Raw genomic sequence first — 13082 nt, forward strand, 5'->3', positions numbered from 1 at the left:
ATTGCTGTGTTAGGATTATTTGAATACTTCTCTTTGTCTACCAGCTACTTAATGATAATCAGTTTCCATTCCTAACAATCAGTTTCCCAATGCTTGAGAAAGTACGGAAACTTGATGATAAAGATTGAATGTAATTATAAATAATTTATTATAGAATAATCGATTTAATTGTAATTACATATAAAATAGAAATTAATATTATTTTACATTACAGTTATACTATTACATATCTTGAAATTTTTATATATTTATAATATATACAATATAAAACAATCACCTGATATTTCTGATTACAGGCCTTAGTAGAAGTATAAGATCCCTTCAGCAGCAATCAAGATCATGAAAGCAACGCTGGGACTTGCGTAAGAATTTTTACAAACGTAAATTAGATTTTATTTAAACAGATTTTTTAACTATGTAATTTGTACTCAACATAAAGCAGCTAGTTTTCGAACTGTATTTAAATCACGGAGAAGCATCTGAATCGTTTGTTTAGTTCGAGGCTGAACATCTGAGGTAGGTAAATCTTCAGGATCCATAGTTTCCAATGCTATGTAAGAGTATAATAAATATTAAGTATTATACATTTTGTATTATACAAAATTACATTAAGTTTACTAACCACAAACTTGTGCCTCGATATATGTCAATCTTGCGTCTATATGATTTTGAAAATCTTCTATGTGTTCTAACAATCTCATCCGGCATTCTCCTGGGTCAATCGGCGCTTCTGGTTGCGGTATAAAGGGTTGCAATGGTGTCGACAATTCATTATCATTCATTTCTTCATGATTCGTCGACGTCGATACATTATTTTCAGACACGTTACTTTCGTTAGTCAACAGACCTATATAAGCAAACGATAAGAATATAATGATATCGCTATAATGAGAATATGAAATATAAAATTCGCTTTTACCTGTATCCATTTTCACCTCTGAAGGTAATGAATTTTTCAACTTCCCTTCAGAGGTATCATTCTTTGCAAGGGCATCGAGAAGAATGTGACTCTTACTTTGAGGTTCAAGTTCTTCTTTCTTAGGTGTAACTTTCGATTCATCCATAGCTGCGTTATCTTCTTCTAATATTTTCATTAGTTCCGAATCCGACGCTATCGATTTTTCATCAGGATCATCTTTCAAAGTGAATTTTGTTTCTAACTTTATGTCGACATCGCTAGGTATATCCACAAAATCTTTTCCCGATTTCGCGACTTCCATGATTGGTACTGGCGATGTACTTGGTTTTAATACTTCAATCTTCTCCCAATTTTTGGCCCAAAGGTATAATTTTGGATGATCCTTTTTTCTGCACACGAATTTCACTACACTTAATCACTGTACTCTTATTTTCATATTTTTGTAAAATTCTGATAATACTTACTGTGCGACATTAATCTTCACTCGTAAACTGTGCAAAACTTGTTGTATGTGTAGAAGAGCAGCAATCAAATCGTAAGAACGCTTTAACATGGCTGTCCTTTCGTTAACTCGATGCTGATTTTTCGTTCGATTGGGCAATGTTGGCAGTTTTCCTTCTTTTATCCAATCTTGATCATGGAAATACTTTTTGGATTGTCGTTGCCGATACGGATTCCGACAAATGTAGCAAACGTATTTTTCAGGTACATCCTTTTCTCTTTCTATTGCGTTGCAATGACCGTGTTGCCAACACAGACAAAGATCACATTGTATCATTAAACCATCTTCCTCCATGTATCCACAAGTGCAATTGATTATCTCTTCTCTACGAAGCTGTTCCACTTTTACCATTTCGCCATTAATCATCATCATTACACCTTCATTATCTACAAAAATATATACTTAATGTATTAAAAAAGTAACTACTCCATGTAGTTCATACACAATTCAATATGATATTTCAAAAACATCTGATTAAATTATATTACAAATTAAACCCAAAATTAATGAAAGAAATCAATAAAGCAAAGCATAGAAAAAAAGAAAACATATACCTTCCCCGTCAACTGTATCTTTTTTACCATCCCCTTTCAAGGGATCATCTTTTTCAACACGAGAATCGTTTAGTTGACCTAAATAATAAAATAATAAAATGGTGAAATACTTGTATATAAGACAGAAATGAATGAATGAAAACTAAATTTAGTAACCATGAAAATTATTCAAACTTAAAACTGATACGCTAAATGAAGCTTACTACTCTGACTGTTTTCATCACTTCTTGAATCTGATTTTCTGCGACTATATCTGTACATGAGCGTAGTAGGACCTTCCGTGTCCATACCACTATCATCCATATCACCATATTCATCAGTATATTCTTGAATGCCTGTCGCAACACATATATTTTATAAATCTAATATGACAAAGCGTGCAAAGATAATTGTCATATAATTACCGTGTCTTTTCTTACTCCTGTTTAACAAATCAGAGCTATATTCTGATAACTGTCGTTTCCTTTGGCCTTTCATTTTATCAATATGAGTTTCATCCAGAGATTTTGATCTGTCGATTCTCTGTGCATCTGAAGCTACAGCTGGTCTCACTGGGAGAAGAGTTTTAATGCCGCTTTGCGTTTTTTCTTCTCTGACTTTCATATCGAATAACGTACTAGGCGACATAGCACACGTGTCGTCTCGTTTTTTATCAGTTTCATCGTCCATATCTAAACTGTGACTAGAAGTTGGAGACATTCTATCCATCCTGATGTCTTCTGTTTGTACATCGTTGCATCTTTCTATTTGGTCCACTTCGTCCTCTGTCTCTACTACCGGTCCAACTATTGTCGGCGACACAGGCGCAGTAGTACTCGCCACCGAGGGCGATGAAGCATATAATTTATCTTGAATAGATTTTCTTTTGCCAAGTTTGTTACATTTTTCTAACAGATTATTCGATTTTTTCGGTATAATATCTTCGACCGACTCTCCGATCGTCCTCGCATAAGCCAGATCAGCAACATTCGGTGTGGACCCCAAAAATTTCGAGTACTCTGGATGATAGTGTTTTATATGCATCTGCAAAAGGTTTTCCTTCCTAAATGTTTTATTACATCCCTCTTTCGGACATTTATAAGCGCTATCCTCCATTTCTACTCGAAGTCCACCGATAAAAACAGCTGTTAACAAATGAAAAATAATCTCCTTAACCGTGTAACAATTCACATATTTAAAAGAACATTTTAACACATTATGTTTGCTTGTAAAATCTACTATCCTTTAGTACTTACAATATATTACTCCTAATGAAAGTAAGCATGAAAAATAAACTCAATAAGACACGATAAGATATATAAAGTTTAAATAGACAAATGGAATCTTACCACCATCTGTAATCGACGTAGTCGAAGAAGAGACTAAAGTTGTAACAGGTATATTGGGAGGAATTGCCAATGAATTATCAGTTATTGGTGTTGCCTTCGATTTAGGTAATAAAGTCTTGATCTTTTTGGGGGTTTCAGCGACAACTTCTTGTTTTACTTTTTGGTTTTGATTTCTCTTTTTTCGATGAATACAAAAATCGAATTTCTCAGGATCGAAATCGAACTGACCCTGATTTTCCATGAACACCCTAATATCGTTTCTAGATCTAAATTTCTTCCCAGTCGATTTATGAAGAAATAAGACGTCCCACTTTCCAGCAGAGGTACCAGCTTTTCTTTGAGTAAAATGCTTCTGCCATCCGGGTGGTAATCGTTTATCTTCAACTATTATCGAACGACGTGGTCCTGCAAAAGTCAAATGTAAAAAGAACTGCAAAAAAATCTCTATTTTCCTTTCAGCGTACCATCATTCCCATCTACTATGTAAGATTCGGTCCCCTGAGGCTCTCCATCTATCCATTCAGGTCCCACATCATCTGACTGATCTACCTCGACCTTAGGTATCTCTTTTTTATTCTTCTTAGGTAAAGTTTTCATTTTCGATACGTTAGTATCAAATCCCCTTAACAAATCTGTGCCTGGATCATAACAAGCTCCAAACATGGTACCATCCAAATCGATTTTATTATCTGACAATGAGAAATAGTCTCCATTATCATTAACTGGGGCTGCTTCCTTTTTTGCTGATTTATCTGCATCATTTTTTGAACGTTTTCTAGAATGCGTATGAAACAACTCCATTACTGTATGCTTCCTTTTCTTGTCTCTCCTTTCCTGTTTGCTTCCTATGTAATCTTCGTTTTGACTAGATTGCTGTAACAGGTAAAACCATATGGAATTTATAAATGTTATTCATTACAGCAATATTATAGGTTTAAACAATATACATTAAACATATACTGCACGTTCATTAAATTATTAATTACTCATTCTCCAAATGAAACACAAGATTGTAAAAATACATGTCCTTCAATTTTTATTTTTGCCAACAATGAAACTAATGAAATAAATTGAAGGCCTGATTTTGTTTGAGCACTTTCTAATAATGATGAATGAAAAATATGTAATTATAGCAGACTGTATTTCATATTAATGATAAATAAAACATAACCTAACTGCGATAACTATACCTTTGTCGATGTATTAGCGATTTTTGTCATTTTCGACGATTTAATAGTCTTCGCGTATCCATCATCAAACAGAACATCGTACCTATCTATAAAAGTAATTAAAAGTTAAAAGGGCACCATTCTCGCGAGTCAGAAAGGTGCCTTATCAAGAAACGTCAAACTAATAATATAGCTAGTTATATCGCACCTACTTAGTTAAGGTTAGATCGAGCTTACCGTTTCCCAACACGGCATTCACTTTCGCTGGGTACTTTCTGCCGTCGGCCCACGTAGCAAGTATCCTTTCTCCCACTGAAAAGTCTTTCATTTTTGCTTCCCTAAGGGATTTAAATCGATCTATTACCATATTAAAAAATATGGTCGACCATTATCGTAATAATATATAAATAAAAATAATTGTACCAAAGAAACAGTTTCTCTTACAAACAGCGATCTCGTTGTCTAATTATTTAACGTCTGCTAAAAATTTTACGCGCGTTCTATAAATGCGTCTTCTTATAGATTTCTCTTTTTGAAACCTATGCTGATCCTATACTTTATACTATATTCATAGCAAACAAAAAATACTTCAACAGTTATCGTTATGAAAGAGAAAATACTTTAACGAACCGATATCAAGTAAAGATAAAGTGCTATACAAAATATTTTGCAAAATAGTATCTACATGTAAATTAGGATATTCTGTTGAAAATTGAGTTCTTGCTGTTATAACAGAAAAGTTTCTTCCTTTTTTCAGTACTGTAACTTAAATAATGAAACTACAAGTATTTATGAGCTAAACATTACGAAAAATCATAAAATTAAAAGAAAAAGTTTGTTACTACTATTGCAATCAATGTCATTGAATATTATTTATAATAATTATACAGAAAACATTCTAAAATCCCCTACATCCACCACCTATTTAATAATCATACTATATTCACTTACGGAGATGGCACATTCCAGATTTGTTCGCTTTAAAAAAAGAATAGGTCCGTAAGTAACGAAGAAATATAATTTACACAAAGAATCAACTCGAAAATTATTTGTGTAGAAAATTATTTATTTTCTGCTTCTATTAATTCGGGTAACTTCGTCGCAGATATTCATTGAATTATGTCTACTTACTTTGATTGTGTTTGCAATACACGCAATCTAGAACTATCCATAGGTATCCATTCATCAAATCTCGTACTCCATTTGTCGAAACGTATCAGCACTTCCCTTTCATCCCAATCAGTTTCAACGATCTTTGCTGTATACCTGTAACATAACATTGTACAGTTATTTACAAAAATTCACTTCACTGTTCATTTCATATTTCAATGATTAAATTAATTTACCATTTTTCATTGAAATCCTTTGCTTCTAATTTGGCTCCAGGAAAAAATTTCAATCCGCCTCTATTAAAAATTTTTGGCTTCAATTCTTCTGGTTTGTCAAACACTTTTTTTTCTTCCACTTTAATAGTTTTCAATTCTTCTTTAACAGTTAAATCCTTTTGTGTGTGTTTTATATCATTAGACTCGACAATTCCTAATTGTACTGCCACAGTATTTACTTGTATCTCTGACTCCTGTTTCGCAGTAGATTCAGTCTCTTTCGAATTTGAAGTTTTACATCCATTGTCGACTACGTCTGTTGAATCCAACAAATTGAAGGAGTCAATTGATGATTCCGGTCGAGAAGAACAAGTTTCCTCGCAGCTATCAGACTTTGGTGTTCTGGCATCTGAATTTAACTGAGGTACAGATTGTTCCAAGTTTAAAATCTCAGAATTGATAAGATCTAAATCTTCTTGAGCATACGAAGTTGACGATTTCACAGACATAATTACAGGATCTATAAGAGAAGTAATGAATGTAATAAAGTAAGAAAATTATTATTTTCCTAATAAATGAAATGGTTTAGATATTTAAAAATATTGCTCAAGTTCACGTGTTTAAATATCACAATGAACAAACATAAAAAAATTGAACGACACTGTGTATGTTCGATAAAAAATGAGCTTAGTAGGATAGCGAAAGATGACGAAATAAACAGTACACGGTAGTAACGAGAGAAATAAAACCGGATGAGAACCCTACGAACACGTGTAAAATAAAGCTTTCCGACATCCAAATTTGATAATTTGACAGTGTTCTAGAAGAGACGAGAAGGAAATAATACGCACCGGGATGATTATCGTAGTTGGAAAACACCGAGGGAACGCTGCCTTTACGCAGAAGTAATTTCTGTCCTTTAGCGGCTTCGTAATCGGCTCGTTTAAAATGTCTGTGACAAATAAATTGGGCCGGCGAAGGCTTGAAGCTCTCGTCGAAACCGCCGCTGGCCAACCATTTGTTCCTCAGGCCGGTGTCTTTCGGAAATTTGTGTAGCGGCAACCCTCTAGCACGCGCATCCTGCACGTCGGCCTCGCAGTTACGCACGCAACATTTGCGCGCCATTCTCATCGCTCCCGTAGGCGGCATCCTTTTAACATGCGACCGCGGTATACGCCGCCGCATCGTTCACGCCGGTGCTACATAGCAACGTATCGCGGAAACACATTACCCAACGTGTATGTGGAAACGAAACATAAGTACGGGACGAACGATCGTGCGGCAACCACTTTGACACGCACTTTTCTAACTGGGAAGAAACTCGAATGCTTCGACGTTCGCAAAAACACCAAACTGGCACGATTACGTAGGTATCTCACTAATCGATCAGCGATATTCAACGAGGAATCGCATGAAACTTCGATATCAGCACGAGTAATCGAGTATTACGTCCACGCGATGCATGGCGTCATCCCCCGATTTTTCATTTACTACATTGTTCGTCGACCAATAGAAAACTGCGCATTGTTGGTTCCACTGCGCACGTTCTCCCTATGGTAGATCCCTATATATCACGTGATTTCCTACCACTTCCCTCCTTTTCCTGTTAGCTGGATTAAGTGGAAGGTGGAAGATTCGGTGCTTGTTCTCTTTCGTGGAGCTAAGGCTAAATCGGCGACTTGCACCAATATAATTATCCCATCCAGCTCCAGTATTTATAACACAAACAGTAAACATGACTACTAAAGCAGAACTCGCTTGCGTTTACTCAACTTTGATTCTCGTCGATGATGATGTCGCTGTGACGGTAAGCAATCAGTACATGTGACACAAAATTAAACTTTATTTTTTGTTTATTTTTTAAGTGAAAATGAACGTAATGAATTTGTGGTGATACTGTACGTTCGATGTTTTAAACGTTTGTCTATTCCACAGGGAGAAAAGATTCAAACTATTTTGAAAGCAGCCAATGTTGATGTTGAATCCTACTGGCCTGGACTTTTTGCAAAGGCTTTAGAAGGAGTCAACATCAAGGAGCTTATTACAAATATTGGATCTGGAGTTGGAGCTGCATCAGCAGCAGGTAACTGTTTCTGAATATTTTAATATAAGTTTGTTGTAAACATCCCTTTCATCCATTGGTCTAGTATGTTATTCACTAGAACAGTCAGCAAAAGGGGAGAAAGAAACAGAATTAGACATTTTTTGTTATCATACTTGAAAGCATGATAAGAAATGTCTAATTGTACAAATATAATATAAAGAGAAATGAGTGTTATAAAATGATTTTTATCTTGTAGCACCAGCAGCAGCAGCTGCAGCACCTGCTGCTGCAGAAAGTGCACCAGCCAAGGAAGAAAAGAAGAAGGAGGAACCCGAAGAGGAATCCGACGAAGACATGGGCTTCGGTATGTATTTGTAATATAATTAACGAAATAATTGCAACAGACAAGTTTATATTCAATGATTATTATTATTAACATGTATTAGCTACTGATACTGTATTGTATATGATTGCATTTAAAGCAATGAGAATATTGTTTTAATTGCAGTTGTGCTATATAAGAATCAAAGCATTTTTAACTAATCAAATTCATTTCTTTACAGGTTTATTCGACTAAGCCCGAGGACCATAATCTATTGTATTTATACAATGAATAAAATATTTTTAAGCTAAACCATGTTACAGTACAAACATTTTGTTAATAGCCCAGTTCCTATAATTCATACAAAAAATAATATACAGTAAAAAAGTGCATGAATTCTTCACGATTTACTAATATCAATTTGATAAATAATTGCTTTATTATAGCCACAGAGCAACAAAAGATTTCCCTGTGAATGGAATCTGGCATCTAGTATCGCAATATTTCGAGAAACGGGTATGCAATTTGCAGTTTCCGGTGTCCACTCGAACATGTATGCGCATTCACAAAAAATTAAAAGATGAGCGCGCGTAGGATTCCATTTCGCACCTGAACAAAAGTGTTTAAATATTAACATGGGCCAATTTGATATAAGATTGATGTTCAAATATATCTTACCTGTAATAGGATTCTTAAGAATAATGTAATCGAAGTAATCTTCTATAATATTCCATATCCACAAAGTTGTAGGATAAAGTTGATGCTTTACAGCCAAATATTGTCCGCAGTAGCTAAATTCAAGGATGTCAAATTTCGCAATAGACAATCTATCGATATCATTCTTCTTTCCAATTTTTATATTCACCGGTCGCTCGGATTTCTCTTCTACTATAAATACCAATCCTTTGAATGTCATTGATGTGCCGTAGTAAATTGTTATAATAACTTACAAACATGTTTGTCGTAACAGTTGGTGTTCTTAGCAGACAATTTCGATTGAATTATACGCTCTTCGTATACTTTGTTCAAATAATTTTCTTTAATTACTGGTTCTAGATACAGCTTCGCAAGCGGTTTCCACGTTACGTGATTTAACAACACGATCTTGAATTAGTATATTAATGACATATTGTAAAAAAATCATAATCTATCATTGATGTGAATAAAATTATACCATTTCGTTAAATCCTGTTACAGCTAATAATTGTCCACTAGGCATCCACTTGACATTTTCAATTCCTTTCAAGTTCACATGTTCGATAAATTCCTTCGGTGATAACTTATTGCGCGTAGGATAAAACACAGCAATATCTCTTTCTAATAAATTCGAATAAATAATCAACTTTGGCTCGTCACTAAACGAAGACCAAATGCATAGTAGTTCGCTGTTTGGAGACCAGCAAATCCCATCGATGTTATTTAATCGTGCGCATATCAATTTCTAGACAAGGATATGCTTATTATTAAAAAGAAATTGAGAAATTGAAGTAGACATTTAAAGCAAGTGGCGGTAAAATAAATCGGAGTGTAGTGAGTTTTGCGTTAAGCAGTTCTATTGATTTCTTTGTAAATGACCGCGTGTACAACGCGCTAAAACTTGTGCACTGCTCTCGAGGTTACATCGTTCATTTAAAACAATTATTTATTGTAATCAGAAGATATGACAGCAAGTTATATTTCGTCCGCCTGTAATCGAGTCCCACACTCAGCTGATTGGGGAAGGAACGGACTAATCTGTTTCGCGGCGTGTCATGCAATCGCGATTTACGATGCGTGTATTTCAAAAATCGGTAAAGTAACACATACGCTTCATAGACACAAAAATCGTGTCAATACTGTACGATGGATCAAAAGAAAAAACTTAAAACCAGAGTCGGAAATACTTTCGAGCTCGGTTGACGGAAATGCTGTTGTTTGGAGCATGAAAGAACAATGCTTCGAATGCAGCTCTGTTATAGAAATCGGTGACGTTCTTACGTTTAGTAATGCGCTTTACGTATCTGATGAAAGTAACGAAACGTTTCGTGAATTACTCATATGCACTGGCTCTGTGAAAGGAGATTTGAAAATTTGGCTGAGAGATGCAAGCAGTAACGTGATTTGTTTACAGTCACTTACATTTGGAACGAAACTTCCAATTGAAGCCTGCTTCACTTTTTTGCCAAGTACGAACCTGCCACTTTTGGCTGTCGCAATAGAAAATTCAACAATTGAATTATATGTAACAAATTCCAATCTCATAACGAAATCAAAGTTTGTAAAATCTCAAGTTTTAATCGGTCACGAAGATTGGATAAGATGTATGGATTTTAGTTGTAATACAGATGATAGTATCCTGCTTGCAAGTGGCTCGCAAGATGCAATGATAAGATTATGGAAAATTTCTACAAATACTGTGGAACACATAAATAAGGATGACTTACATCAGAAAGAACAAGTATTTATAGCTAATGAAACAAAGTATAACATTACTTTGGAATCAGTTCTTTATGGTCATGAAGGCTGGGTTTATGGTGTACATTGGAATCCAACACAGTCGAACAATAAACAACAGAAGTTAAGATTATTATCATGCTCGTTAGATAAATCTATGATTATATGGGAACCAGATGAAGTTACTGGGATTTGGTCTGAAAAAGTAAGAGTAGGTGAAGTTGGTGGAAACTTAATGGGCTTTTATGGTTGTAAATTTAGTGGTAATGGTTTGAATATATTGGCACATGGTTATCAAGGGTCATTTCATATTTGGGAATATTCCCATACTGTAAAAAATTGGATGCCAAAAAGTGTACCAAGCGGTCACTTTGCTGAAGTAGTTGATCTTTGCTGGGAACCAAACGGAAGGTATGTATCTCATATTTTTAATTTAATAGAAAAAACTGAATGTTGTTTTGTATTACAGATTTCTCATTACTGCAAGTGCAGATCAAACAACGAGAATTCATGCACCGTGGAGGAATGGAACAGCTGAATTCTGGCACGAAATCGGGCGTCCACAAGTTCATGGATATGACATGTCTTGTTTAATTATGTTGACTCCTTGCATGTTTGCCTCGGGAGCGGAAGAAAAAGTTGTTCGCATATTCACGGCTCCGGGAACATTTAAGAATAGTTTAATGAAAATTGCCAATGTCGATGACTTTAAAAATATGATAGCTAACAGCGCATCGGTACCCGCACTTGGATTAACGAATAAAGCGACGTTCAACGATAATGTTAAGACAAAAGATAAGGAGACTGATCATTTTAAAAATGAAGATTACGTTCCGCCTACAGAAGAGGAGTTAATGCAAAATACACTATGGCCAGAATTGCAGAAACTTTACGGTCACGGATACGAAATATTTTCTATAGCTGCCAGACACGATGCATCGTTACTAGCAACCGCGTGTAAATCCACGTCAACAGAACATTCTGCGATATTATTATGGGATACGAATACATGGACTCAAGTCCAGAAACTTATGTCTCATCAATTGACCGTGACACAAATGGAGTTTTCGCCCAATGATAAATATCTGCTGTCCGTTTCCAGGGACAGGAGATGGTCATTGTTTGAATGTGAAGATTACACGTATACTTTGATTGCAGCTAGTTCGAAAAAAGACAGTCTTCACACTCGGATAATATGGTGCTGTACGTGGACGCACGATTCGACTTTCTTTGCGACTGGTTCCAGAGATGGAAAGATTGGAATATGGAGTCCAAATTTCACAGATAATAAAATTATTCCTACTACAAGTTTGGATGTGAACAATTCTGTTACAGCACTCGCATTTTCGCTCCGAAATGTTTCTGAACACACCTATGTTTTAGCAATTGGATTTGAAACAGGATGTATAGAAATACAAAAGTTGACAATATTCTCTACTAATTTTGAATGGCAAAAGTATGTAACATATGATTCTTCTCAAGCTCATCATTTAACTGTTAAAAGACTTAAATTTCGACCACAAGAAACAAATTCTGATATTTTACAATTAGCAAGCTGTGGATCTGATCATACTGTTAAGATATATGATATAGACATCTTAGGATTAACAAATTTGTAAAGTATTTTTATAATAAAATTTCTAAATAAATGTAATTACTTACTTTGCTTAATTTCCAATTATCAGTATTGTAAATTTCTATATTATCGTCTCCTTCAACTGTGACCACTACTGCTAACTTATTGCCATTTGGGCTAAAATATAGCTCATTGAAAGAGGACTTCACATTTTGTATATGAGTTACACTTTGACTTTCCAAACTCCAAACAGAGATCTGAATCTATTTTGGATATTTTAATGATCTTGATTCATTGGGTTAAATTAAAAACATGAAATTAATCTTACTACTTACATTAAAATCAGAGAATGTCAAAAGATATTTGCTATCGGGAGAACAACTAACACTTTCTAAACCTGCACTGCCCTCAACCAGTTTATATTTCCATTCAGGATAGTGGACCGAGTAGATTTGAACAATAGCTTTCTTTATGTTTGCACATAGAATGTATTCGCTATTTGTAAACCACTCTAAGTACTGTGATCAAAACAAAGACAACGTGTGCTGTTATAAAATACTTTATTCTTTATAAAACGATTAACAATGTTCTTACAACTTGTTGACTATTAGATTGTATACACCAACCTCGATTATGTCTGGAAACATGAACGAATGAATGGTATCCAAATTTTTACAGTTCTTTATAATTAAATTCGATTGATTCGCGAATGCAAACCATTTTCCATCTTTTGAAAAATCGCACAATTGATTATTTATTCGAATAACATCTCTCTCTATTTCGGTCGACATTGCGCTGATGCGATACTCTGACTACAATTTTGCCAACATAAGAGCAGATCATCGGAAGAACCAACAAAGCAATAGAATTGAGAATAATAAGAGTTTAATATATAAACCCGTAGTATGTT

The 13082-nt window shown here is 34.8% G+C and overlaps 4 protein-coding genes across 9 annotated transcripts; 2 read left to right on the forward strand and 2 right to left on the reverse strand.

The window, feature by feature from the left end:
* Positions 1–227: 227 nt before the first annotated feature.
* Positions 228–7291, reverse strand: MBD-R2 (PHD finger protein MBD-R2). Of its 6 annotated transcripts, none has more exons than XM_018021117.2 (16): positions 6649–7291; positions 5819–6317; positions 5604–5738; positions 5424–5450; positions 4710–4810; positions 4494–4579; positions 3768–4176; positions 3304–3708; positions 3211–3222; positions 2380–3099; positions 2179–2310; positions 1976–2053; positions 1384–1807; positions 1016–1308; positions 623–847; positions 228–550 (listed from the first exon to the last, which is right to left on the reverse strand). In XM_018021117.2, exons 1-16 carry the CDS (start codon positions 6980–6982, stop codon positions 429–431), a joined length of 4002 nt encoding a protein of 1333 aa, XP_017876606.1. In that variant the 5' UTR covers positions 6983–7291; the 3' UTR covers positions 228–428. The 6 variants fall into 6 exon arrangements, with proteins under 6 accessions (XP_017876606.1, XP_017876600.1, XP_017876603.1 ...); XM_018021111.2 differs by having other exon boundaries at positions 920–1308; XM_018021114.2 differs by lacking the exon at positions 5424–5450 and having other exon boundaries at positions 920–1308.
* Positions 7292–7393: 102 nt separating this feature from the next.
* RpLP1 (ribosomal protein LP1) lies at positions 7394–8475 on the forward strand. Its single transcript, XM_018021120.2, has 4 exons — positions 7394–7604; positions 7733–7880; positions 8098–8205; positions 8405–8475. The coding sequence occupies exons 1-4, from the start codon at positions 7533–7535 to the stop codon at positions 8416–8418; spliced, it is 342 nt and encodes a 113-aa protein (XP_017876609.1). The 5' UTR covers positions 7394–7532; the 3' UTR covers positions 8419–8475.
* LOC108622942 (WD repeat-containing protein WRAP73) lies at positions 8390–13076 on the reverse strand. Its single transcript, XM_018021119.2, has 7 exons — positions 12799–13076; positions 12508–12690; positions 12259–12435; positions 9338–9604; positions 9114–9267; positions 8842–9051; positions 8390–8772 (listed from the first exon to the last, which is right to left on the reverse strand). Exons 1-7 carry the CDS (start codon positions 12961–12963, stop codon positions 8564–8566), a joined length of 1365 nt encoding a protein of 454 aa, XP_017876608.1. The 5' UTR covers positions 12964–13076; the 3' UTR covers positions 8390–8563.
* On the forward strand, positions 9631–12250 carry Elp2 (elongator complex protein 2). Its single transcript, XM_026811881.1, has 2 exons — positions 9631–11007; positions 11066–12250. Exons 1-2 carry the CDS (start codon positions 9824–9826, stop codon positions 12213–12215), a joined length of 2334 nt encoding a protein of 777 aa, XP_026667682.1. The 5' UTR covers positions 9631–9823; the 3' UTR covers positions 12216–12250.
* Positions 13077–13082: the final 6 nt, after the last annotated feature.

The sequence above is a fragment of the Ceratina calcarata genome, unplaced genomic scaffold (genome assembly GCF_001652005.2).
Source record: "Ceratina calcarata isolate Rehan_Ccalc_2016 unplaced genomic scaffold, ASM165200v1 scaffold25, whole genome shotgun sequence".
In the NCBI taxonomy this organism is placed as follows: Eukaryota; Metazoa; Arthropoda; class Insecta; order Hymenoptera; family Apidae; genus Ceratina; species Ceratina calcarata.